Source organism: Gordionus sp. m RMFG-2023, chromosome 2 (genome assembly GCF_954871325.1).
Source record: "Gordionus sp. m RMFG-2023 chromosome 2, tfGorSpeb1-WG-v2, whole genome shotgun sequence".
NCBI lineage: Eukaryota > Metazoa > Nematomorpha > Gordioida > Chordodea > Parachordodidae > Gordionus > Gordionus sp. m RMFG-2023.
Genome location: NC_088776.1, coordinates 4,826,280 through 4,852,336, shown reverse-complemented (window position 1 = coordinate 4,852,336; position 26,057 = coordinate 4,826,280). Strand labels below are relative to the sequence as shown.

The window sequence follows — 26,057 nt, the reverse complement described above, 5'->3', positions numbered from 1 at the left end:
GTTATCGCAATTTATTCCATATCTAAAATTATTTTCGCATTCGCAGTTACCAGAGTCAACATTGCACTTGTTAGGACATCGATCATCGCATCCTTGTTTTTGTTTTTAATAAGAAAAATTATATTTTAAATAAAAATGTATACATAAAAATACATTTATTATAAAGTAAGTTTTTAAAAATCATCATACTATTCTGACATTTGTAGCCCCAATAACCATTGAAACAATCACATTGACCGAAGAAGGAACAATTCCCAGGTGATCTATTCGTGTTACAATCGCAATCTTAAGATTTAACGTGAGGATATGTTTATAATAAGGCATACATATATTCCTTGTTGTCCGGGCTCGGCTCGACCCGAATTTTTTTTTAGCCGACCTCTATTACCTAGATCTCAAATTCTGGCTTAATACCTATTTTGACTATAAAACTTTTAATAGTAATAATTTATTAAATTTGTAGATATCATATCATAAAATTGGCTAGAAAATGCTAAAAATAATATTCATTTTTTTTTACCCGCGGAGCAATTAGTTCCATATTTGCCGGAAGTACATGTGTTCTCTATTGCCACGCCCTTATAAACTGCGAATATATAAGGATTATTATTATTATAGTATAAATTTAGGGTAAATACTGTTTTTTTATAAATGATTTTGTATAAATAATTTTTGCCAACTCTATGGATACAATTAGAGAATTAAATATTATCTCAGTGTATTTTTTTTTTAAAGAAACGAAAATTAAGGGGGCTAATGGATATGATTTGGGAACGTTAAAAGAAAATTGAATAAAACTTAAATAATAATGAATTATAAATTATATTATTTATTATATATATTCAAATTTATGGAAATTACATCGAAATATTGATATTCACCAGTCTAATATTGGCCAATAGAAAGAAGTATTATCTGATGCTCATATATCGACAAATTTGCAAATGGCGCATTTACTTAACACGTGGGAAACCCTCTCTCTCCCTTCCAATAAATTCTATTGGAAAGCGTTGGCCCCAGTTTAAAACTCGACCCAAGAGATTCGTTTCAGATAAATACTGGTTCAACAGGATATTAAATAAACGAGAAAAATAAACACTCAACTACCAACCAAATTCAGTTACTAACATTATAATTAAAAAAAAGTTATTATAACTAACTTTTTTTAATGACATTTTTTTGGGGAGGTAAAAGAGGATTGGGTGGGGTAAACGAGGAAGAATGAGGCGGGGGGGGGGGGGGGGTTGGTAGTAAATTGGGTTAATTTTTATTATTTTTAAAATGATATAAAAAAATTGCAAAATTTTGTGGAGAGAGTGTCAGAGATCAGAATTGTAACGAAAATCGGGTAGGTTGTTTAATTTTTTGCGCAAACAACCTTCTTAGAATTATGTTAATTGAAGCACGTCCTTTAAAATTTTGTCCCCCCCCCCAAAAAAAAAACATTATTAAGCCATATACAATTAAATTGTCAAGTTATATTTATATGGGGAATTGAGAACGCTTCTATAAACTAACCTGTATGATTGTCATGGTCATATAAAGCAATGTACAAAAAAAAATCAAAATCGATTGTCAATATACTTTAAAGTTTCAAACCGATTCGCAGATGTGTTTTTAGAAGTTAGATTTAGTTTGGGGGGTAACAAAATTTTTCACGGTTCATGTTAGATTTCGGATCTGTAAATAAAAACGGTTAGTACCGGTTTAAAAGTTCGGTTTTTGTTCGGTTTGTGTCTCTTGGGAGTAGTTACGAATATATAATTAATTAATAATATTACCAGTTATGAGTGTGAATAATAAGAATAGTAAGATATTTTTCAACATTTAATTAATTTAATCTTTATTTTTTAAAATAAATATATTTCTGACAAGAAATTTAATTTCTATTATATAATTTTATCGAATATTATGAATAGTTTTTAAAATCTTAAATATAAGTTAATATAGTAAAAACAAAGGGTACAAATTTTATTTAACCTTTTTAAAGGTAATTTCTTAGCTGGTATTTAATTAGATATACATCCAAAAAGATAATAAAACATGTAATATCCAAATGTAAAAACAAAGGGTACAAATTTTATTTAACCTTTTTTAATGTAATTTCTTAGCTGGTATTTAATTAGATACACATCCAAAAATAGATAAAAAACATGTAATATCCAAATAATTTATTTCAATATAAATAGATAATGTATACACACAATTTAAACAGAAAATAAGAAATCTTAGCCCCATAAAATTTAATTAGATTTACCAAAATAACTCTCTATGATATAATTTACGAATTTAAAGCCAAGTCAACCTGATAATTCTTCTATTATTGCTATATCTTTAAGCCGAGGATTATAATGTTCTATATCCATTTTTTTTTATTTTCTTCAATTCTCCGGGAGAATATTTTTTTAAAAAAAAATTTAACATAGCCTAAATTTCAACAAATAAAGTCGTAAAAATTTATTATTTATCCGAATTGATAATGCTTAGAAATGATATTTAAAGCAATTTATTATAGCTCGCCCTAAAATAGTAGTCTCAGAAAACTTATTTAATATACCTAACAAAAAAAGAAATTTTGTCTTTCTTTCTTTCTTTCTTTCTTTCTTTCTTTCTTTCTTTCTTTCTTTCTTTCTTTCTTTCTTTCTTTTTTTATATATTTAAATCATTTATAAAACTATTATATATATAAATATAAAAATGTTTTTTTTAAAAAAAATAAAATTAAATAATATAAACTCTAAATAAAATAAATTAAAATAATTTAATTTAATTTCAAAGGAAAACATGATCGTGTTCCTAAAATAGAACAATTGGTTAAATTGGTTAAATTTGAAAAATATTGATTTGTATTGTTTTTTTCTGAGTAATAGAAATTCCCCTAGTTAAGATGTTTACGACATGATATTTTTGATCTAAATATTTTAAAAAGTTAAAGGAGTGAACTGCCCATTGGTGCTTTTGGTGAGTATATACAATTGCTAATACTTTTGTTTCTTTATTTTTTAATTCTCTTGCCTAGTGTTGTTAAACGGCTCTTTTAGGGCCGATTTAACGGCTAATTCAGTATTTTAGCCAGAAAAATATTGTCCTAAGTCTCAAGATTTCCATAATATATGTCTAGACCTTTGTTCCTTCTATGAACAAAATCTTCAGGCTTGAGTAATATTTTTCTGGATGAAATATGGAGTTAGCCGTTTTTAAAAATCGGCTCAAAACGAGCCATTTAACAAAACTACTCTTGCCTGAGTAACCAGGTTGCTATTTATATTGGTGGGGAAGGATGAGGCACATGTATAATCCCAAATGAGGGATTTGCCCATAGCCTAGGGGATAGTGGTCAGATCGTCGAAAATTAAGGAATAAAAAAAATAGAACAATTTTTTGAAATTGCCACATTTTAGAAATCACTTCGTAAATATAAAAAAAAATTTTTTCTTCTTCTTAAAAACACTATGGATATAGAACATTATAATACTCGGCCTAAGATATAAAAATAATATAAGAATTTGAGGTTATTAACTTGGCATTTAAACCGTGTTATTATATTATCTACAAAGTATTTTTTTTTTGGTAAATCTAATTAAATATCATGTAGCTAAGCGATTTCTGCCTTGTTATATTTATCAAAATTAATTATTTAGATAATTATATGTTAATGCCTATTTTTTTTAAAGTGAATATACCAATCTATTTTTGATATATAAATTAAAACTAATTTTATATAATGCGAACATAGATTGAACTCTTATAATAATCAACGTATGCGATAATATAAAATTTCTTAATTTTTAAAATAGTATACCTACGAATCAGATTATTTTTTAAAGCTTTCCCCTGTATGGGGATTTTTTTTCTAGAGAACTAGAAACTAGTAGTTTCTATAGAAGAAGAAATATACATGACCAAAAAATTTTGATTTAGGTTCTTAAAAAGAAACCATAAAATGTTATTTAAAAAGGTGGTAAATGTTTTACTTTTGCCTAATAATTTTTAAGAAATTATATCTAAAATATAATTAAATATATTCATTTTTTTTTTCCTTTTTGTCTAGGGTTTTCTATTATTTTTTTTAAGTATTCTACGATATTAAAGACAAATAAAGTATTTAAGTGACACCCAAAGGATTTTAGTCTACTTAAGAGCTCTCCAATTGTCCTCTGAGAAGAAGAACCAATTTATTAGTTCGAGAATGTTGTGAGGCTATGCCAAATCGTTATAATTATTGAGTGAGGTTGGTGTAACTCATAGGCGCAGCTAGGGGAAGGGGAGTGGGCAAGAAGAAATTATCCCTTTCAGAATCACTCTTTGTAAATATCATTTTAAGCTAATAAAAAATATCTTCCTAGCCAGTCTCCTATGTCCCCCTTCCCACCTACCAAAAACATTTGAATAATTTGCAAGAGAAAATGTAAAAGTTAATAATTTTTAAATTAAAACTAATGACTATTTTTCACTTTATTTTTGTTAAAAAGCATTATTATATAAAATAAATGTGATAAACCAAAAATGGCGTTTAAGAAATATGATATAAGCCAAAGGCAAATCATATAAAAAAAGTGCAATCCCCCTTTAAGAAAATCCTGGCTAAGCCTATGGTGTTGCGCCCTTTCTCCCTTAGGTGACTAGTATTGTACACTTAAGAATTATATGTCATAAAAGTAGTCGTATAAAAACTTTTAATTCTTCTGATAAGATATTTCTGGTTTAGGAAGCCGCTTCTAATGATTTAGATGTTCTATCTTGTTATCAGACTGTATAATTTTTCTTTTTCTTTAAAGGTAGGGGGGAATGTTGCGATAACTAATAGAAAAAGGCAAGGATTAAATAGATAAATACTTTCTTAATTTTTATTTAGGATCTAACTTAGCAGACTAGATGTTAAATTAAAATCATTTATTCATCAATTTTGTTTGTTGAAAATAATATAATAAAAAACTAAACAAAAAAAAACTAATATCAACAGGTGGTTGGAAATTGGAAAAGTTCTCACTTATAAAATTAATAATATTTTCAAATTTTTTTAAAATAATTAGTAATTATTTTAATAAAACTAAGGTATTAGATAAAAACATCTTAAAGTCGTCTAAATTTCAACTTAGGTTTGATTTTATCGGCTCAGGCTAGCGTCGGGAAATATGAGTTTACAGATATTTGCCCGCGGCAATTAGAAAAGTAGCCACTTTTAAAGTAGTAAAGTTAGAATTAAATTTATTTTTAATATATTTGTTTTTTCATAAAAAATTATCTAAGATCGAATATTACATAAGAAATACAATTTTTTCAAAAGAGGTTGTATCTTAACTTAATATTTAAAAGTTCGCAAATATAAACACTTGGTCATAATATCATACCTTTCCCTCGTCAGATTGCCTCCGTTTTTGGAAAAATATTTTTATAACATATTTAATTGCATGTGTTTTTGCCGCATCCACCAATTATTTTTACACACTCATCTCGTCTACTGACCTCTGTATCTCTTTTGTTTGTTATATTTTATAAATATTAATTTGAAAATTAATAAATAATCCTAAATTTAACTACATTTTTATTCCTTAAAGTTCCTCTTTTTTAGGAGTCAACTGAATTATCTGTCACTTAGTTCCTCTGTCCATAATTATGCAACTTTTATCACAAAATCAATTTATTAATAATAAAAAATAGAGTTAAATTGCCAATATCTAGCTATCATAATTTTGAGAAAACAGATTTCGTTTTAAAAAAATTAAAATTACAAATGATCTTAAAAATCACATTATATATAGTAGAAAAAAAGTATAAATATTACAAAAAATCGTTAAATATATTTTTTCCTCACTGTTTTTTTTATTTTGATTAAAAATTCTATGCTTTCGGTGACATATTTTCTTAAATCTAATCATAATTATTTCCTAGCTGCCCTCAAAAAAGTAAATATCTCATTCACTCTTGAAATGATAACGCTCTAAGACCTGATGGTATTGGAATGGTCTATACCACCTTTTTTTAATTTCATAGCTATTTTTTTAATGTTTTTATATAAAATTTTTATATATAAAATATATATATTATTTTCATTTTTCTTTTTTAATATATTTTATTATGTTGTCGTTTATATTTTAATTAATTTTTAAATTAAAACCTTTCTAAATAAATAATTAAAAAAAAAATTTTTTTTTATTGGGGGGGGGGGGGAGGAAGACAAAGCCTGGTTTATGACCCTTTGGATAAATACGCCAATGTTGAGTATGCTTAATAATATTTATGTCTAAATCATATTTTTAATGACTAATTTATTAAAATTTATAGTTATAATATATATAGAATATACCATCAAAATGGAAAAATTGAATAATTTTTTCTATAAATATATATTACACAAGAAAAGGCGTAAAAATCACCTGGCCCATACAAAATTATTTTTGACGATGTAGAATAAAAAAATTCATGAATGAAATATAGGAATTTGCTTGGTGCAAAACTGTATTAAACACTTTGGCTAAATTCAGATTTCGATCACTAGAAATATTTTCTAAATAATTTATTAGTGTTTCAAAATAACTGAATTATAAAGAGAAAATTTTTTTTATACTCACATAAACATATGTTTCTTTTTGGTTTTTCCATTAAACGCCTTAAAAATGAAAACACCTATATATAAAGCCTATAAAAATTTAAAATGGGTTAGAAGAAAATTGATCTGGGAGCCTTGGAAAGGAAAAGTTATTGAGGCTATAAGCCAATTGGGTGTTGGTATTGGGGTAGTTGGACCAAGAGATTTGAAAACTCCGGAAATTTACAACGTCGAATGCACAAAATTGATCATGGATGATTTTTTAAATATGGTACTATATTCATATATAATATTTGATAGTAAGATATTTTATCTTTGTTTTAATCAATTTACACTTGACTCTTTGATTTCTTAAAATTAATTTATACATTACAAGTAGTTATTCAAGCAATTTTATATTATTTTTCTTATATATAAACAGATTTTTTGTTAAACTTTGTTTTAAAACATAAAATAAAAACTACATTTCTAAATGTAAAATAAAATTTAGAAGTTATTTTTTATTATATGAAATATATTTTTTCACATCAAGTATTTTGATGAAAAAGAAACATTATTAGCATACGATCCTCAAAAAATGGCTAATGAAGGAGATGTTGTTTTAATAAAAAAATTGGACAAACCATATGCAAAGGATGTTGCATTCGCCTTACAGGAAGTATTGTATCAAGTAATATATATATAATGAATGGTTTTTATAAGGCTATGTTGATTTACAAAATATTAAATTTTTTACCTATCTTATATTTACTCAAAACTGATTCAATGACTAATATTGGTTACTGGATCAATTTTGGACTGATATCAGGTTGTGTGGATTAACATAGTTTTAATCTTTTACCTGGAACCTTTGATCTCTGACAAATCTAAGAACCATAGCATGGAAAGCAAAGAATTACTCTAACCAGAACCCATTTAAAATTTCCAGAAACCATTTTGTATATTGTTTAAAATTTTATGTTATTCATTTTATAAGATTTGTATATTGTTCTACAATGCTTATTAATATAGTTTGGAACCTGAAATTCCTAGGAACATTTCATTTCTGAGAACCAGAATTATATTTGAAAAACTGAAACCAGAACCCCTTTTAGTCTAAGTTTGCTTAGAATTATTCCTAAGTTTAAAACTTTTTTAAGTGCTCATAAAATAAATTAGAATTTTGAGAAATAATCTTGAAACAGACAAGTTATTTTACAATTGTTTAATTAAATATCATTTTGATAAATGAAGTTATTAATAGTCTTGCAATCAGGGTTGAGCAGTATAGCAAATACTTGTATTTAAAATACTAAATACAAATACCTTTTTTATATATATCTGAAAAATTCATTGTATTTAAATCCTAAAAAATATAATATTTCAAATAAATACAAATACTTTTAGTTTATATATATATATATATAATATTTATTGCTTTAAATATTAATTCTATGATCCAAGTTAGAGAAAAGAATTAAGATCTTATCTGCTTCATTCTATTTTATTAAAATTAGTAATGTTTATACTGGAAATGTAACTGATTAATTTTTTGGAAGAAAATGATATAGAACTTGAAGATATGGATTCCAGTTCCACTGAGTTAAGATATTATGGTATATATAAGATATTTATATGGAGTATCTTGAAGTGTCTTCACATCCCCTACTTGTCATTTAACCATATTAGATGGAAGTAGTGTTATTAAAAAGCCCGATTCTGATCGATTTAAAAAAATGGCCCAATTAAGATTATAACCCAAATAACATTATGTAAACCTAAGGATTTTGCTCATAGCTGGCAGAAATGCTTGGAGATCTATTTGTCAAAATCTAGATGCTTACATAATATAAAATCTTAATTGGGCCATCTTGAAAAATCGACCTAAAACCGGTTTTTTTAATAAAAGTAAATAGAAGGCTTCAATAATCAAATAAAATTATCAATAACGATTTGAAAATATTTGCTCCATTATATTAGCTGTGATTTAATTCTAAATTAAAAAGAGCTTTCAATATTTTTGATAAGAATTCCAAATAAAAAGTTAGTATTTCAGATAATTTTTTATAAGTAAGATTAATTCCAAAGTAAAAAAATAAATATTTAATATCGATATACTATGAATTTTCAAATTAATAACAAAACTTATATATATCTTTAAAATCGCCATTTTCTATTATATTCAAATTTTTTAAAAAAAATTTATGTACAGAGTCAAATCTGTCTAATATGTGCTTTTGGATAATTCGGGAAACTCCCTAATTTAACCAAAATTTTTGAGTTAATCAAATTCCTAATTATTATCTATATGCCTTATTAAATTGGGCAACTGTAGCATGTTTCGAATACCTATCTTACGCATTGTAGATAATTTTAACGTTAACTTCATTTATAATTTTATATGAAAAATATATGGAAAATTCTAATATAAATTAATATGAAGCTCATGGCAAAATTATCTTAAATTCGTAGGGTAAATATTCCAAACATGATGGAATACATCTTCGGAAAAAATCCGCTCAAAAAGTTATTAAAATTGAAAAAATAACTATGTGATAATGTGTTATTTTTTTCAATTGAAAACATTTTATAGCGCGTTTTTTTTTAAATCTATAAATCTGATTTTTACCGAATAAATTCCAGCATGTTTAGAATACCTAACTTATGAATTGTAGATAATTTTACCTTTAAATTTCGAGTCATTTCTAAATTTATAGAAAAAACTATGGAAAAATTTAATATAAATTATATTAAGTTCGAAAGTTCGTGATTAAAATTATCTGAATTACTTAGGGTAGGTATTCCAAACATGATAGAATACATTTTCTGTATAATCCAATTTTTAAATTTAAAAAAAAACGCCTTCAAAATATGATTTAAAAGTTGAAAAATAACACATTGTCGCTTAGATTCGAATTTATTTTTTTTTGAAAATTTCCTCAATTCTCATCACTAGTGTTATTAAACGGCTAACTCAATATTTTAGCCAGAAAAATATTACACATTACTGAAGATTTTGGTCATAGATTATACATCTGTTAGCGAAGTCTCCAGGCTTAGGCAATATTTTTCTAGCTAAAATATTGAGTTAGCCGTTTTTAAAAATCGGCTCAAATCGAGCCGTTTAACAACACTACTCATCGCAATTGAACAAGTAGATAAGAAATTATTTATTTTTTTCACAATATTTTTATGTATATATATATATTCAAATATTATCAGTTTGGAAACATGATTGACCCTATTTCGGGTAGAAAAGTCGAAGGTATCAATTTCAGAGATGAAAATGAAGATAACAAAAAGATTCACGATATAATACGTAACACACAAGCCAAAGATTTTACATCCAAAGGCTACAAATTTTCACATATGCACTCAATTGATTAAAAAAAAATTTATATATATATATTATTTTTTTATAAATCATTAAATTTAGTTTGGAAAAAAAAATGTATTGTTATTTGAAAAGAAAAAAGAAGAAATAAAATCGTGTTATAATTTGATAACCCTCCACGTGTTTCTCGTAAACGTTGCCAGATCATTTGAACGCTCTATTCGATATTTAAATAATAAGTTGATTGTCATTGTAAATGAGTAATTCTGGCATTCGCACCGGAACTCAATTAGTTAGACATGAACAGGTTTATTTTGAAATTAATTTTGAATTGGAATTGTACCTCTCCCTAATGTTTTTTTAAAATAAACATCATTTTTATTTTATTTTTCCTCCGGGAATTCGAATATTTTAGCTTTCATTGACATACTATACTTTCAACAATCCAATTTAAAAATATTTATAGATAGGAATATAATTTTACATAAAATATCAATATAAATACCAAAGAATAATTAGTAGTGTAAGTAGTCCTAATTTAAGCCCTATAGAAATCATTAGAAAATCCAGAGTGTACATAAAAAAAATAGGCTGAAGGCAAACCCCCCTTCAAAATGTACCCTACCCTCATAAAAAAATTGAACTTCGGCCACGATATTTGAAAAATATGAATGAATACTAAAGTCAAAATTGCCCCAACCCCCTCCTAAAAAACTGATGCCTACCTACCCCTAGCCAAATTTTAGATTCAACTTTATTTAACTTCAATAAAGTTTTCTTAGCTTAAAATTTAGTTTTCTTGTAAAATAAATGATAATTTATTGACCATTGATAATTATATAACTCAATATTATTATGTTACATTAAATAATAATTTGTACTATAACTATAATATTATAAACCTAATTATATTATAGTAAGACAAATTTTATATAAGATAATATTTAAAATTATAAAGTTTTATGCAATAGCTCCCCATCATGTGTTTCTACCAAGAAGAAAAAGAGATGCAACCAAAATTTAAAAATAAATTGGGGCTTTTATGAAATTTTAACGTTGACATACTTTAAGACCGAATTGTATCTATATAACTATTTAGTATTCATTTTAGAAACATTGTTTAAATATTTTATAATGTTTGTTTTGGTAATTCTAAAAGATTTCTATAAAAATTAGATATTCCCACAAAGGTAGTGGCATAGTACATTTGCTTGAGATGCTGGAAAAGATGATTTCAAACTGAGGTGCAAATTCTGCTTCCTCCCCATACCAACGCCACATGAAGACTGATCAAACACTTGGGCTAATTACAACTTTTTATTTTTTAATTTCATAGAAAATAAGATGAGTGAAGACTATTAAAATTTGAGAATCAGATTAACAAACATATGTAAGTCTTATAATGCAAATTGAAGTTCTGAGGTTTTGTCCCAAATTTCAAATAAAGCATTTCAAATGTGACTATCAGTGAAATAGTTAAAGCTGTAGATATTCGTCATTTTAAATTTTTAACAATTAAATTTGTCCTTAAATTATAAATGAGAAATATACTCAATTACAAATTTTACTCGTGTGGCAAAAGATAAAATTTTTGTTCTCGGATCACCGATATCCATGTATTCAAACATTTTGGAACATAATCTGACTAATCTTAATTATAAAGAAAATATTCTCAAGCACTTATTTTTTTTAATATTCTCAAAATACAATTCTGCTTCAAATCATCTGGTGCCTATTTATTACTCACCATACTTATTTAAATCGATATATGGGAATATAGTCAACCTTAAATTTCACTAAATAGTTACAGACCACTCTATCAACAAAATCTAACCGTGTTGGCTTATGATCAGCATTACCTCTTGCTTTAGTTTCTTTTATTTTTATCTTTATTAAGAAATAAAAATATAATTCTCAAATAAACTAAACCTTTTAACTTCACTCTACTGGTCGTTAACATTTTTAAGAACAATTGGAATGTTGCAATCGAGTGCCGCTCCGTCCATTATCTACTCTCAAACAATGACACACAGCGGTGTACTAATCTTCTTTGATTTTTAATGGATAAATCAGGCTACGAATGGTTAGAAGCTTATCCATGTACGTTAAATAAATATCTTTTGACAAATAAAGAATTTAGATATGCGTTAAATATCAGGCTTGGCTTAGACATATTTCCACCCTACAAGTATAAAAAATGTGGGATGATGATTGATTCAATAACTAAACTTCCACTCCATTTTCTTATGAACCGATGCAAATATGTAAGGCAAGAAAGAATTAATAAAATAATTTAAGATTCATTATTTAAAGCCGGCGTGCCTTCACATCTCCAACCTTGGGATACTTCAGTTATTAATAACTGGCGGCCTGATGGGCATACATTAATGCCCGTGGAAATAGAATCTTATATTGGGATTTCTCATGTATAGACATTTTTGCCCCATTAAATAATAATTACGATCCATTAAGTATAGAAAAAAGGAAAATCCAAAAATCTTTACATCTAATCAACTTAAATATATTTATACCCATTGTGGTAACGAACTACTCACTTAGGAAAGTTACATCCCCAATCAAACAAATTAGCCATAAAAGCCAAAAGATAACAATCTCAATTCTGATTAAACAAAATATCAGATTCGAAATAATATTTTTATAATTTTAAATTATTTAAGGATTCATGGCCTTAAACAGAGTAGGATGACTATTTTTAATAAAAAATTTTTTTTATATATATATTATCAAATATGCAAATATTAAATTAATAGGATTAAATTAAAAAAAAACAATTCATAAACGTTTTTCTGCGTTACTTACCTTTTAAAAATACTACTTAAAATTACGCAACTAAGTATTTGGATAATTCGAAACGCTAGTTACTTATAAAGGGTTGATTTTTAAAAACAGCCCGATTAAAATAATATAATTTAAGCATCGAGATTTGGCAAATATATGTCCAAGCATTTCTGCCATCGATGAGCAAATTCTTCAGGCTTTTATATTATTATTTTGACTAAAATCCTAATCGGGTCGTTTTAAAAATCGAATCAATCGAGCTTTTTAACAACACTACTAGACGCAGCTCAATATCTATTAGATTTAATTTTTATTAATTTAATTAAAAATTTTTTATATTAATAATATAAAATATATTTAAATCTATATGAAAAATATCAAATACGCCATCTATAAAAAATTAATTAATTTATTTATTTTAAAAAGATATGAATGAAAAAAAAACATATGACAGGTAAATAACACCTTATTTTAAGATTTTATATGCTGTTATATTATATTTATATTTATATAAAATAAAATAAATAAATGAAATGCGAAAAATATATGGTTTAGCATGATCTTTGAGGAATGTGAATTATAATTTAATGATCTAATGCTGTCGAGTTCTTTAAATTGATAAAGATGATGATTCACATAATTACACTTAATATCTTTTGCATTTGGGACAATATTGAGGGATAATTTGACCATTAATGAGGCCGCCTTGTGCCCACATTCATTATTTATTGAATTATAAATACATTTTGACATTTCATTTATCATTGTGCACTTTTTATTCTACATTCTACAACTATCAAGAGAATCAAAGGCATATATAATTTTACTTGCATATTCTTAATTAATAATTCTCTATTATCAAATGACTCTGATTTATAATAATTACCAGTAATTTGATTTCTGTTAGTATTTATTTTTGTTATTAAAATTAATATAATATATACCTTTTCGTTTTTTTCCTTGGGTAAGATAAATTATAAAATGTATTTTCAATCTCCTTAGCTTCATGATATAGTGATTCATCATTGATTACTTTCATGAATCTTTCATATATCTGTTTTACAAAATGTTCAAAATGATCTATACATTTCATTGTTTCTCTTTTGTTTTTTCTATAACATCTTCCAAATTCTAAATAATATGCACTAGTTTCTGTTTTTGCAATTGGATTATTATTATGATTATTCAAATTTTTGTAATTTGTGTTATCTTTTGTTAAAACTACATTCCGTTTACCATTATTCAGTTTGTATTCTTTAAAATCTACTGCTTTATTTTACAAAAAATTATGCTACATAATAAATTATGGAATATAAAATTTTTCATACTCAAATCATTAGGTTGAGGTTGATTTCTCATCTTTTTGACAGAAATTTTTTGCTTATCAATTCTATTAGTTAATATTATTTGCTTTTGTTTATCTTCCTCTCTACCCAAATTTTTTAATTCATTAGCATGGAAACCATTTTTTCTCCATAAGCTCCTATTATAAACACATAATAACTGAAGTGTATCAAGTAGAACTTTAGCATCATCTCCTGGGCCAAGATCGGGGCAATCCTTTATAATTGTCATCATGCAATCCATTCCAGAAATATATTTCAAGCACATATGTTTCATCTGGTATGCACTTTGACCCTTTAACACCGATTTTCCTACTTCCCCAAATTCATGCAAACAGGATTCTATTCTTGATACCACTGAATAATCATCACATATCATTGTAGCACTATTTATTCTAGCTCCGCTATCATCCAGTATTCCAATTTTAAAGCCATTATTGTTCTGAAAATTTTTATCCATTAGATATCTATTATCAACTTTATCACTGATGATCTGAGATACATACCTTTCAGAAGAATGATACCTGGAATTACTGTCATCATCTCTGTGGCTTCTCCGATTTTTTTTATGGCCCCTTGTTCTGTTAGTCCATCTCATGACATCTCTGCAGGTATGCCTTATCGAAGTATTTTCATTTTCACTATAATGGCCATTACTATTTTTGTAGTCACCCATGCTAGAATTATGTTTGGCAAAATTGCTGCCCATCTTGGGAACGAATTTAATATTGACACACTTTCGAGACCTTATTCTTGTCCCAAAAGTTTTTCTGAAAATCATATCTCTAACATTGTTAAAGGTAACCAATTTGTCCATTTCGCAGGTAAGGTTGCACCCAGTTTCAACCTGGCCATGTTTTGAGCCTCTTTCATTTGGTGACCACTGGCCATGTATACAAGTGGCAATAATGGTCATCAGTTTGACTGATATGCTCAGAATATTTAGCCTCATTTGTAATTCTTCAAAATATTTTTCGATAATTTTTAATGATTTAGTGTTAATGAAAAAAAAAATTATTTTATTAATTCCCAATTTTTTGGATTTGATGGGAATAGTTTTTCTCTTCCTTTTAGCATCAATTATTTATAATATGACTGACTCTTTTATATTTAATTTAATTTTTTTTTGTTATCAAAAAGGCAAAATAATGAAAAATTACCAAAAAAAAAATTATTTTTTATTTTGTTCCCTAATACCAAAAAAAATCAATCTTTATTTTCATTTTAATGGTTTTATTTTATTTTTCTCCTTTCCCCCAAATAATAATAAAAAAATTTTCGTTTTTTTTAGAGGATAAAAAAAATTTATTATTCATTGGTTTTTCCAAAAAAAATAAAAAATATAAAGTGAGAAAAAAAATGTAGCTAAAATATATAATTTTTTCTTTCTTTCTATTTTTTTATATATAAAATAAATTAACAAAATCACTATAAATTTCATTTTTTTATTTTGGTTTTTTTTGTCGTTTATATTAATAAATTTATACGATACACACGAGAGAAATAGGAAATTAATATATAAATATATATTTCTTCCTAACCAGTTTAATAAAAGTTGAAAGAAAAAAAAGGAACGAACCTTATTAAAGTGTTTTATGAGCTTTGGCGGATTATGGGGAATCTAATTGGCATCCATTTTCGTAAACTAGCAAAATTGTTTTTTTTAATCCCGAAAATTTATCACTTCTCCTCACCGGAAAAAGATTATATTTCCAGTTGTGATGATGAGATAATTCTTAAGTAAGATAAATCGCTCCATTTGAGAGCCGACTTTTAAAAGCGACTTTAGCCGAGTTTTTTTTAAGGTCCAAGACTTTTCTGCTCGGGCCTCAAGTTTTCAAGTCGATCCACGAGGAAAAAGAGTAAGTAGAAATTATTTTTTTTTATGAAAAAAACAGCGAATATTGCCATCATTTACAGCTGTAGCATTTTTCTTTTTTAAAAAAATATAAATTCTTAATAATAAGGTTACTATAATTTTTATAGCTTAGAATATATTAAATTTTTCGATAAATTTTGCGTTTAAAATTTTTTAAAAACAATTTTTTCTTTTTTTAAATATAAAAATACCCACTAATTTTCCCGGGAGTTTTAAAAATCTTTATATGAGTCTTTATAACCTAAGTAAATGATTGGTCTATTAAATCTTGCCTTTTCTTATCTTGCGGATTATAGGTTCCTTTACACTGCGCGATCGCGGTTAGAACGAATTCGCTGCCAAGTGGCCGCGGGGAAAAACAATACGGCGTATTTTATATAATTTGCGGCGAATTCGCGTTAACTATGTATGAGGGGAGGGGGTTAATGAGAGATTTTTTACCCACCCAACAAAATTAATCCCGCAAATTTATATATATTTTTTAATAAATATAATTTTATTTTCGATTTTTCTATCCTCTAGAAAAAATAAAATAAATAAAATAATATTTTGTTAATATTATTTTATTTTTTGTCATATAAATTATAAATATAAATTAGTGTAAGTAACCCTTAGATTAAGAACCAACGAAAAAGGGGGTACACAAAATAACCTATAATTTTTGTTAACACTTTTATTATTGATTTTTATATTAAAAGTAGTCTTGCTTGTTTTTAAAGTGTATGTGTGATATGACGAATAAATCCTAAACCTACATAGGTACCATTTGCACGGCACGGCCCGGTTTTATTTTAAAAATATTTTCGAGCCCGGCCCGGTTCCTATATTTTCAGGCCCAGCCCGTATTTTTATATTATATTTCTTTTTAGTTTTTTTTTAGATAATAATAGCGATCTTTTAAAATTGATAAAATTACCGTTTGGGCGTTAGCAACCATTTAAAAAAAACGCGAATAGGTTTGCTTTTTCAATACACCTTTTTTATTCTTCTCTTTGCAATATCATATAAAAATGTAATATAAATAACTTACTTCTTATCTTAAAAAGGAATATTTAGAAATTAAAGAAATAAGAACGCAGACGATAATGAAATTTTCAAAGATAAATCCTATTTTTTTTTTAGAACTCACTTAAAATTTTTGAATCGACGGATAAATAAAAAGATAATCTCATTTTTAAACAAGGGTGACCCGGGTATTTAAAAATATTTTTTTAGGTCCGGTTCGTGTACCCGGGCCCTGCTTAGGCCTGCAGGTCACTGATAAATTTGTTAAGAAAGCTATGTCCAAATTCCCCTTTTTTTTAAAAAAAAAAAACAAATTCGATAAGTTTAAAAACTTTTAGGAGTTTTTAAATTTTTCTAAAATTATAGTTTGGGCATGTTTTTATTTTTTTTAAAGCTTATTTTCTTTCTTTCTTCCGCAAATGGTACAAAGGTTTGTGAATCGATTTAAGAATATTTGCTTAAAAAGGCATAAAAAAATTATATATGCCATGATGCATCAACGTTCCTCCCCCCCCTAGCCTCCCTCAAGGTTGAGCCACTCTTTAGACTAAAATCTTTTAAGGATTAGGGTGATGAGTTTCAAGCTAAAATTTATTTACCCCTTTTCTGGGATAGGCTCTAAGCTAAGCTTAATTGATGCCATTATATTATATATATATATATTTAAATATTTAAAAACACCAATCGCCTATTAACCCGCTAGGCCACCCCGGTAATATTTTTTTTTAGTATATATATATATATATTAAAAAATCGTGAAAAGATATTTTAGGAAATGCTTTCGGTTATTTAATCACTTTTTTTTTTGCTCTTTATTTTTGTGACTCTCTTTGATGCCCTTAGTTATTCCCTCCAAATTCTTATCCCCCTTTATCGCAAAACTGCTCTTCTTAACACCCATATAGCAATATTTTTTTGTATAAATCTCCTAGAATTTTCTAAGAACCTAGATACAACCGCCGGAGAATATATCTAAATTAAGAAATTAACTACTTATATAATATAACGCGCATAGTCTTGCCTGAAAATGGCTAACTTTTTCCTTTTTTTAAAAAAAAATATCAATATTTACACAGATTTATCGATTCTTGAGTACATTGTCGCTCGGACAAAAGCTTAGATATAAATTCGGTCTATAAAAATTATTATTATTATATGAAATATAAAATATCAATTTTTTTTTGACTTTCCCCCTCATTTCCTAATTACGAATTCTTAAAATAATTTTAAACGCGATTAAATTTCGTGAACCTTCAGGTCAGCACATTTCTATTCGTGGCTAATCGTAACTTTTGGTTTTGATCAAATACATATTTTTTTAGAGGAGACAATATCGATTTTTGTTTTAAAATATATTTTTAAAAGTAAAAATTAGTTTTTTTAAAAAAAATATATATACATATATATGTGCCAGCCTTTTCTATTTGGATTTGGAATAAAATAAACTTATTAATTTAAAAAAAAAAAAAATTTGAAACGACAGGAAATACATTATTTTTATAATCCGAATTAAGAAATCGCTTATTTAGTGAACAAATGCTACTACCCATTTTTAATGCGGTGGCGCGTGGCAATTGCTTTTCCGAAATTATGGGCTCCCCGTACTGAATTAAATTATTCGCGAATCATTATTTATCCCGAAATGAATCATTTCATTGATAGATACCTGTCAATCTAGAAATATTTTTATCTCGCCCCTCACCCCCAATGATGATTATATAAGAATGAATACTTTCCACTGCCATAAATCCTAAAAAAAAATTCCAAAATTCTCTGCGCTTCCAATTTTCCGATGAACGAATCATCCTGCGACGAATTAGGGGAAACTTATCACGCTCCGCCGGATCACGTAACGCGTAAATTTAGGAAAATGCGCGCCTTTCGGGCTTCCGCCATTTTGTGTGACGTGCAGCTCGTGGCTATAGATGATTCGACAACCATAGGCCCCGCAGAAGGAGGTACCATTTCTATATTCATATTCATGTCAATTTAAATTACTTATCATATACCGATACCATTTTTTAGCCGAAACTAATACTGAAAATGTTGGTTCGGTGTATTTCCGGTTTAATTTATTTTTCAGGTTTCAATTACACAATAAATTAAAATTTCAATGAAATATAAAGATAATTTTTTTTTGGTTTCAAAAGCTAAAGTAAAAAAAAAGGTTTTTTTTCCAATTTTGGCGAGAATTAAAATATTTCGGTCAAGTTGATTCAAGAATAATTTCAACTATTAAATATTTTTTTTCTGTATTGTTTCAAATAAAACTCAACCAATCACGTCGATTAAAAGACCCAGCGAATAAGGTAACAGAAGGCTTCTCGCTCAATAACGATACAGATAATAGTCACTCGGGGAGGGATTTTACAATTCAAGACTCTCCTAGAAAATACGTGGCTCCGGCTCACAAACTAGTACTGGCTTCGTGCTCGGACTATTTCGCCGCCATGTTTGGTCGCGCGCAGCATTTAGAAGCCAACCAGTACCGGGTGGAGATCGGGGGAGTCGAGTCCGCCGTATTGTCCCTCGTTGTGGATTACATGTATAGCGGTAAGAATTAACCTAATTATATTATAGGAATGATAAGAATTTGATTAATAATAAGGAAAAAAATTCGTGATTATATTCGTAGCGGATCATTGATATTAGTGATTTTTTTTCTCAACTCTCCATTCCTCCCCCCCCCCTTCCCTTCCAAGGTTTCATCGAAATCAAAGAAGAAAACGTTGAAAAAATCTTGTCGACCGCGAATCTTCTTCAACTTCCAGATTTGGTTCAAGCATGTTGCAATTTTTTGATCGAGAGACTTAACCCCCTGAACTGTTGCGGTATCAGAGCCTTCGCCGATTCTCAGTGTTGTAGCAAATTGTACAAAATCTCTGAAAATTTCATCATCGTACAATATTAAATCACCTCTTATATTATATATAAATCCTAGGGTTCTGTAGCCGGAATTTTGATAACAAGAACTTAACCGAAAACCGATTTTTTGAAAAGAGGTTCGAACCCACCCCGGGTTCGATTGGCTCGCCATAAATCGGTCTCTGTTAGGACCGCGGTCTCAAAATACCCAACCAAACAATTTTAAATTTCTGAACCTGAATAAATTATTCCTCAAAAAAATGTAGGAGTTAATTATTGAGATAGATCAGTATCCTATTTTATTAATAGGGTTACTGACATTAGAATATATTATATTGACTTTTGGCGGGTAATCACCTCTTATCTTCCTCCCTTAAATACGGTACTACAACTATTTTCCATTTTTGACTCGATAATTCTAATTCCGCTAGGTTACCAAATACTAAATGTGCTAATTCTTTTTTTTTCTATTCTCTTTCAATTAAATGCTTTTACTTCACTTGTTGAGGTTAAAACTAAAGAGCAGACAATCTTCTATAAATTTAAATATATTTTTCTTAGCTCTAACTTGACAGATGTAATTGAGAACAGGTGACTTTTTTTTAGAAATTCAAGTACATACTCATGATATTTTATAATTGTTCCTAAAACTCTTTCGTATATGCATTGATTATGGTCAGAATGCCTAATACACTTTTTCTAGAAGCTCAATAAAAAAAAAGGTTTAAACACATTACGCCTAAGCTAGTTTCATTGAAAAATTTTTACCTCTATACCAATTTGGTTTCTTATTCAATCATTAGAGTTCTGCATGAACTTAACCGAACCAACTTAACCCGATCGAACCTCCATCATAACTCTCTTTTATAGTCTATCATGCTTTTATCATTTTTAAATTCCCCCGAGAAACATAATTATAAACGATTTGTAGCATGAAATTACAATTTTTTATTTTTTAACCTTACTTTTAAAAAATTTTCATAATTTTTTTTTTCACTGTAGGACAATTTTTTACACGTCGTAAAAACGCAAGAGTTTTTATTGCTACCTTTCGAACAAATCCTATCACTGCTGAGAAGCGAAGAATTAAATATAACGCACGAGGAAAGCGTGTTCAAAGCCATGATGAATTGGGTTAGACACGATGTGGCCAAAAGGGGAGTGCATATATCCCAGCTGATGGGTTCCATCAAACTGTCTCAGTTATCACCTCAAGTTTATTTTTTTTTGAAGATAGAATTTTTATTAATTCAATTTTAATATTCAACACATTTTTTTTGAGGAGATTTATGTTCAAAAATTATTTAAACTTAATATCAAACTTACTGCACTCGCGCTTACAAAAGTTTATAGGCGAAAATGTCGAAATGGAACCGCTCCTCAATCAAGATCCCGAATGCCAGAAGCTCATCATGGAAGCTCTGATATATAACTTGTTACCGTCGAGGAAGGTTCTGGGACAAAATCCTAAAAAAATGATCGCCAGGAAAGGCACGATTGGCACTGTTTACGCTATTGGCGGTATGGATATCAGTCGAAGTTATTGTTTATTAAATGCCCTAATTGATTGTCGTAATAATATATCTTTTATAAAATAAACAAAAAAAACAAATCGAAAATCAGCTGGTGATTAATTTGTAAGGTCATTATTTTATTACAGATATAGAATGTAAATAAATTTGAAACCGTTATGGGTGATACTAAGATTTTTTATTATTATTCTCTTTATATTTTTTTACTCCACCAGTCACGCTTAAAAAGGTTCTAAAAAAACATATACATTATGCCTATATTAAAAAAATCGACTATTCACTCTAATAATAAGAAAAAAATGCTTTGTTAAAATACGTTCAGACTCTACCGGCGTGGAAATTTACGATTACCGAAAAAACGAATGGACCAAATACCCCACTCGCCAGAACTGCCCACCCATTTCGGAATCGAATCCTTCCAATTTATCCACCTCGTTCAATATGGCAACCTCGCTCCATGCTTCTTCGACTCAAATTATGCCTCCAGCCTTTTTATCCTCCAACAAACGACTCCAATTCGGGGCCGTTTACAGTGCCGGCAAGATATACCTCATAGGCGGTCGCGATGGACTCAAAACGCTGAGTTCCGTGGAGTGTTACGACATGAGAACGAGCGGTTTTCGTGACGCGGAGTATGACTATACGAACGAGGTCAGTACCAGGGTAAGAAGCGATAGACCTAACGAAATGGCTACGAATGAATCATGCGCTGGAATGATAACTCCTAGGCACGGATTAGGTGGAGTGCTTATCAATTTTGAAAAATAAGTCTTTCTTTCTTTAAGAATATTCTTTTTCTTGTGTGTTTTTAATGGAAGGATTACAATGTAATGTAATGCAAATTAAGGATTATTTTGAATTATATATTGTTGATATGCAAGAAATTCATATTCCGTTATTATGTAATTTAGTGCTATATTTTATGCTGACAAACTTGTCTTTTTTTTGAAATAACAAACTTATACTACTTATAAAGTTTGATTGATATAGAACTTTTAAAACTATTTTTTATGATAATTTATATGATCATCGAGGCTAGAAAGAAAAAATAATCTAAATAAATTAGCGTTTTATATTTCTAAACTGATTCATTACAGAGGAAAAACTGTTCTTTACTCTTATTTACTACCAGAAATTTTTTTATTATATTGAAAAATTTTTTTAATTCATGTTTCAGGCGTTGCTACGCTAGGTGGTCTTATATACGCCGTTGGCGGTCACGACGGGTGGAGTTATCTTAACACCGTGGAAAGATACGACCCCCAAGCCAAGACCTGGAGTTTTGTGGCTCAGATGAACTTGGCCCGTAGTACGGTTAGCGTAGTGGCCTTGGATAACAAGTTATTATATTTTAATTTTTTGGACCAATAAGATCATTTAAAAAAAACAGTTTGCCTTACTATACATTTCGCAATTTTTTTTAGTCGGGCAAGTATATTTCTAGTTTCTCAAAAAATAATGTAAGAGAGAAAAGATAAAAAAAACTACACTTTTTTGCGTCACGTGATTTTACAATAAAATAGTAGAAGAGACGGAGCAGCTTAATGTTTGACTTTAAAAAGAATTTATTATGCCAAGTATTGCCGATGTGACCTCTTTTTACGAATATTAGAATTATGATCCCTCAAATTTATGAATAATAGAATAACTAGAGACTGGTTTTTTATTTTAACTTTATTTGCATAAAACAATTCACAAAAACAAGAAAATGAATTTTATAATTAAAAAAAAATAAAATAATAATAATAAAAAAATCCCTATCTAAAAATATATTCAATTTTACAATAATAATAAATTCTATTCCCAAATAAGGTAATCATGACATCTCAAATTATTAACACAAAAAAAAAATGTTTATAATAAGAATGACGTAACGAAAACTAAAAATAATCTTTTTTTCTTTCGCCTTCGTCTTCTTTTTCCTCCCCCTCTTCGTGATTGAACCCCGTCAATCACGACACCAAGGACTAGAGATATGATTGAAACCTATCATCCAGAACAGATTGTTTGATATTATCTGGCGAAATTAGATTAAAGATATAATACTTGCATCGTTGTATTGTATATGAAAAATAAGTATAAAATATTAAATCGTAAATTTTTAAAATGTAAAATAAAACAAACTTTTTGTAGGCTCTATGCGATAGGCGGTCGAGACGGGAACAATTGTTTGCGCTCTTGCGAGCGTTACGATCTTCATAGGGACAAATGGTGCCACCTGGCTAGCATGGCCGAACCTAGAGGGAGTGCTGGGACCGCTACCGTAGCGGGCCATATTTATGTGGCCGGAGGCCACAAGAGTTCTCACAAATCGCTCAACGCCACTTTTTACCGATCAGTCGAAAGGTTCTTTTTTTTTACCCCCAAAAAATCAACAAACAAACTGAGGGGGGGGGGGAAAGCAAGGATGAAGTGGATGGGTGATAAGAAAAAAGTTTGGCTAACACCAGATAAAGACTGGAATTATTTTGGCAGTCAAAATAAATTAGGATTTCATTTGGTTCCTAAACTCGATCTTAATGTTGACCACTCTTTAATAAAATTTGTGAATTGTGGAATGGTCTGTGAACCGGTCCGGTTGACCTTCACTGGAGTTAATCACTACACAAACAAAAAACAATATAAACTAAAAAATAAAATTTGTGTTAGATACGATCCTCAAACCGATACTTGGACCACGGTTAATAGAATGAAAGTCGCCAGGGATGCCGTAGGTCTTTGTTCTTTGGGCCAAGACCGCATTTTAGCTGTAGGGGGCTACGATGGCTTCGAATACCTGAAATCCGTCGAAATATACGATCCTTACGTCAATCAATGGACAGAAGTAAGGGGAGGGGATTATATATAACTACGTTAAAAGTCTCATAAGAAGAGTATTATATCAAATATGTATTGAATTCCAAGGATAAGAGATACACCTTCTTATCCTAGATGCAGGTAATGTTGTTAAATTGTCAGCAGCTTAGTCGGTGTAACAACGAATCGGGGCCAAAAAACACGACCCGAATAGACTATGAGCTGGGTTAGTCTGATTAGTCGGTTCAGTGGTTTCACATATTGTTTCAACAACGAATATTTTTTCTTAGACTGTTTTTTTTATTATACTATTTTTTTTACTCGGGAAAATTCTCAAGTAGGGGAGGGGACTGGAAATCTCTTATTATGATTGTTTGATTTAAGGGATTAATTTGCGTGATACGAATTTATCAAAAAATTGGCGGAATAGTAAAAATCGGCTCAGACCCGAGCTGTACCTAAGAATATTGAACACTGGTGAAATTTTACAAATTATTCAAATTAAAGTTGTAAAAAATATTGGTGTCGATGTTGATAAACTTACATTTATCATTATTTGTCATTTATAATTAGATATATCACTTATGTTTTAGCTCGGCAAACGGATTTAAATTTTTTGCTCGTTTAAATGTTAATTTTTTTTTTGTATTTAAAACTCCATAACTTTGCTCATTGAGAAAATATATCATTATCTTATAATAAATTTTTATATATTTATATAAAGGTAGCTCCATTGAAATCGGAAAGAGCGGGCACTTGTTTGGTATGCTTACCTCCCGAACAACAAACGAATTGCCTATACAGAATCCAGGGAGAAAATGCAAATATTCTTGACCACGGCAATAACATTAGGAACAATAATAACAAAGCTTCTAAGGAGGAAGAGGATATCATCAATTCGCAAACATTTACCGTAGGGAGTCTATCCTTGATTACAGAATTGATGGACAGAATTCCTTAAAAAAAAGATACTTTATATTATTTTATTCCTTGCAATTATATTTATATTAATTTAAAACCTAATGTATTTTTTTTTATATAAAGTTTTGTCTTGTCATCTCATTTTATGCATTGATTTTTTATTTATATAGTACAGCTTTGGATAATATATATTTTTTTTAAAAAAAAGCTCCGTATATCATGTTATTTTCATAAAATAAAATAATATATTATTAAAAGGGGTTTTTAAATCTTAGTTTTCTTTTATAAAATAAATAAGTAGCTTGATTTTATTTCAAAGATGATGATATGCCTTGAACAGAAATATTTGGAGCCTTGAGCAGAAATGCTTAGAGCCTTGAGCAGAAATGCTTGGAGTCTTGAGCAGAATTAGAGCCTTGAACAGAAATGTTTGGAGTTTTGAGCAGAAATGCTTTGGAGCCTTGAATAGAAATGTTTTGAGTCTTGAGCAAAAATGTTTGGAGCCTTGAACAGAAACGTTTGGAGCCTTGAGCAGAAAGGTTCGTGTCGATCATTTTCTCGGATGCCGTCAAGTAAGACTATGATTTTATAATTTTTCTACCGGTCCGTGATAGACTTTAAACCTCCGAAAAAATTAATAAAATTTTTCTTTTTTCTATTACTTTTATATAGATGATTATTCTTTTTCAAAAAAAAACACATACTTCCTTATGAAATATCATATATAGCTCCCTTTTTTTAGTCACATAATATCCTTTTTTCAATAATTATTAGCTGGTGTAAAAAAAAGACACTATATATTTTTTTTAAATAAATCACTACTGTTAATTAATAATATAAAATTTGGCTTTATAGACTAGCAGTGCCTATACCAAGCAAAGGGGGTGGGAGGGTGTAAGAACAATTTGTCTCCATATATATTTTATGGGAGAGGCATACTCCTAAGATTAGGATGTAAAACTAGGCATGCCCACCCCTTCCATGAAGACGCTGGGAACTAATAGCTTAACAACCGTGGCAGCCATGATATAAGTTTAACTCTTTCTAAGGACTT

The 26,057-nt window shown here is 28.4% G+C and overlaps 3 protein-coding genes across 5 annotated transcripts; 2 read left to right on the top strand and 1 right to left on the bottom strand.

Moving 5' to 3' along the window:
• The first annotated feature begins 6,566 nt into the window (after window positions 1–6,566).
• Window positions 6,567–9,927, top strand: LOC135924861 (small ribosomal subunit protein uS17m-like). Its single transcript, XM_065459987.1, has 3 exons — window positions 6,567–6,821; window positions 7,083–7,220; window positions 9,752–9,927. The coding sequence occupies exons 1-3, from the start codon at window positions 6,618–6,620 to the stop codon at window positions 9,914–9,916; spliced, it is 507 nt and encodes a 168-aa protein (XP_065316059.1). The 5' UTR covers window positions 6,567–6,617; the 3' UTR covers window positions 9,917–9,927.
• A 3,127-nt stretch (window positions 9,928–13,054) lies between these two features.
• LOC135925584 (kelch-like protein 5) lies at window positions 13,055–25,187 on the top strand. Of its 3 annotated transcripts, none has more exons than XM_065460987.1 (11): window positions 13,055–13,116; window positions 18,404–18,847; window positions 19,185–19,442; window positions 19,592–19,788; window positions 20,757–20,969; window positions 21,101–21,293; window positions 21,609–22,025; window positions 22,464–22,626; window positions 23,420–23,632; window positions 23,936–24,110; window positions 24,807–25,187. In XM_065460987.1, the coding sequence occupies exons 2-11, from the start codon at window positions 18,682–18,684 to the stop codon at window positions 25,041–25,043; spliced, it is 2,232 nt and encodes a 743-aa protein (XP_065317059.1). In that variant the 5' UTR covers window positions 13,055–13,116; window positions 18,404–18,681; the 3' UTR covers window positions 25,044–25,187. The 3 variants fall into 3 exon arrangements, with proteins under 3 accessions (XP_065317059.1, XP_065317061.1, XP_065317060.1); XM_065460989.1 differs by having other exon boundaries at window positions 13,100–13,116; window positions 18,613–18,847; XM_065460988.1 differs by lacking the exon at window positions 13,055–13,116 and adding an exon at window positions 13,333–13,473.
• LOC135923998 (uncharacterized) lies at window positions 13,152–15,119 on the bottom strand. The gene is made up of 4 exons (XM_065459042.1): window positions 13,991–15,119; window positions 13,607–13,931; window positions 13,490–13,562; window positions 13,152–13,442 (listed from the first exon to the last, which is right to left on the bottom strand). The coding sequence occupies exons 1-4, from the start codon at window positions 14,955–14,957 to the stop codon at window positions 13,152–13,154; spliced, it is 1,656 nt and encodes a 551-aa protein (XP_065315114.1). The 5' UTR covers window positions 14,958–15,119.
• Window positions 25,188–26,057: the final 870 nt, after the last annotated feature.

Excerpts from the sequence above, each read along its gene's own strand:
- LOC135924861 (XM_065459987.1), top strand. The coding sequence starts at position 6,618 with ATGAAAACACCTATATATAAAGCCTATAAAAATTTAAAATGGGTTAGA. Across the intron at positions 6,822-7,082 it reads TGGATGATTTTTTAAATATG|TATTTTGATGAAAAAGAAAC; the intron begins GTACTATATTCA and ends TTTCACATCAAG. Across the intron at positions 7,221-9,751 it reads TACAGGAAGTATTGTATCAA|TTTGGAAACATGATTGACCC; the intron begins GTAATATATATA and ends AAATATTATCAG.
- LOC135923998 (XM_065459042.1), bottom strand. The coding sequence starts at position 14,957 with ATGAGGCTAAATATTCTGAGCATATCAGTCAAACTGATGACCATTATT. Across the intron at positions 13,932-13,990 it reads ACCTCAACCTAATGATTTGA|CAGTAGATTTTAAAGAATAC; the intron begins GTATGAAAAATT and ends TGTAAAATAAAG. Across the intron at positions 13,443-13,489 it reads TATTAATTAAGAATATGCAA|AATAAAAAGTGCACAATGAT; the intron begins GTAAAATTATAT and ends TGTAGAATGTAG.
- LOC135925584 (XM_065460987.1), top strand. The coding sequence starts at position 18,682 with ATGAACGAATCATCCTGCGACGAATTAGGGGAAACTTATCACGCTCCG. Across the intron at positions 19,443-19,591 it reads TGTGGATTACATGTATAGCG|GTTTCATCGAAATCAAAGAA; the intron begins GTAAGAATTAAC and ends TTCCCTTCCAAG. Across the intron at positions 22,026-22,463 it reads AACTCCTAGGCACGGATTAG|GCGTTGCTACGCTAGGTGGT; the intron begins GTGGAGTGCTTA and ends TTCATGTTTCAG.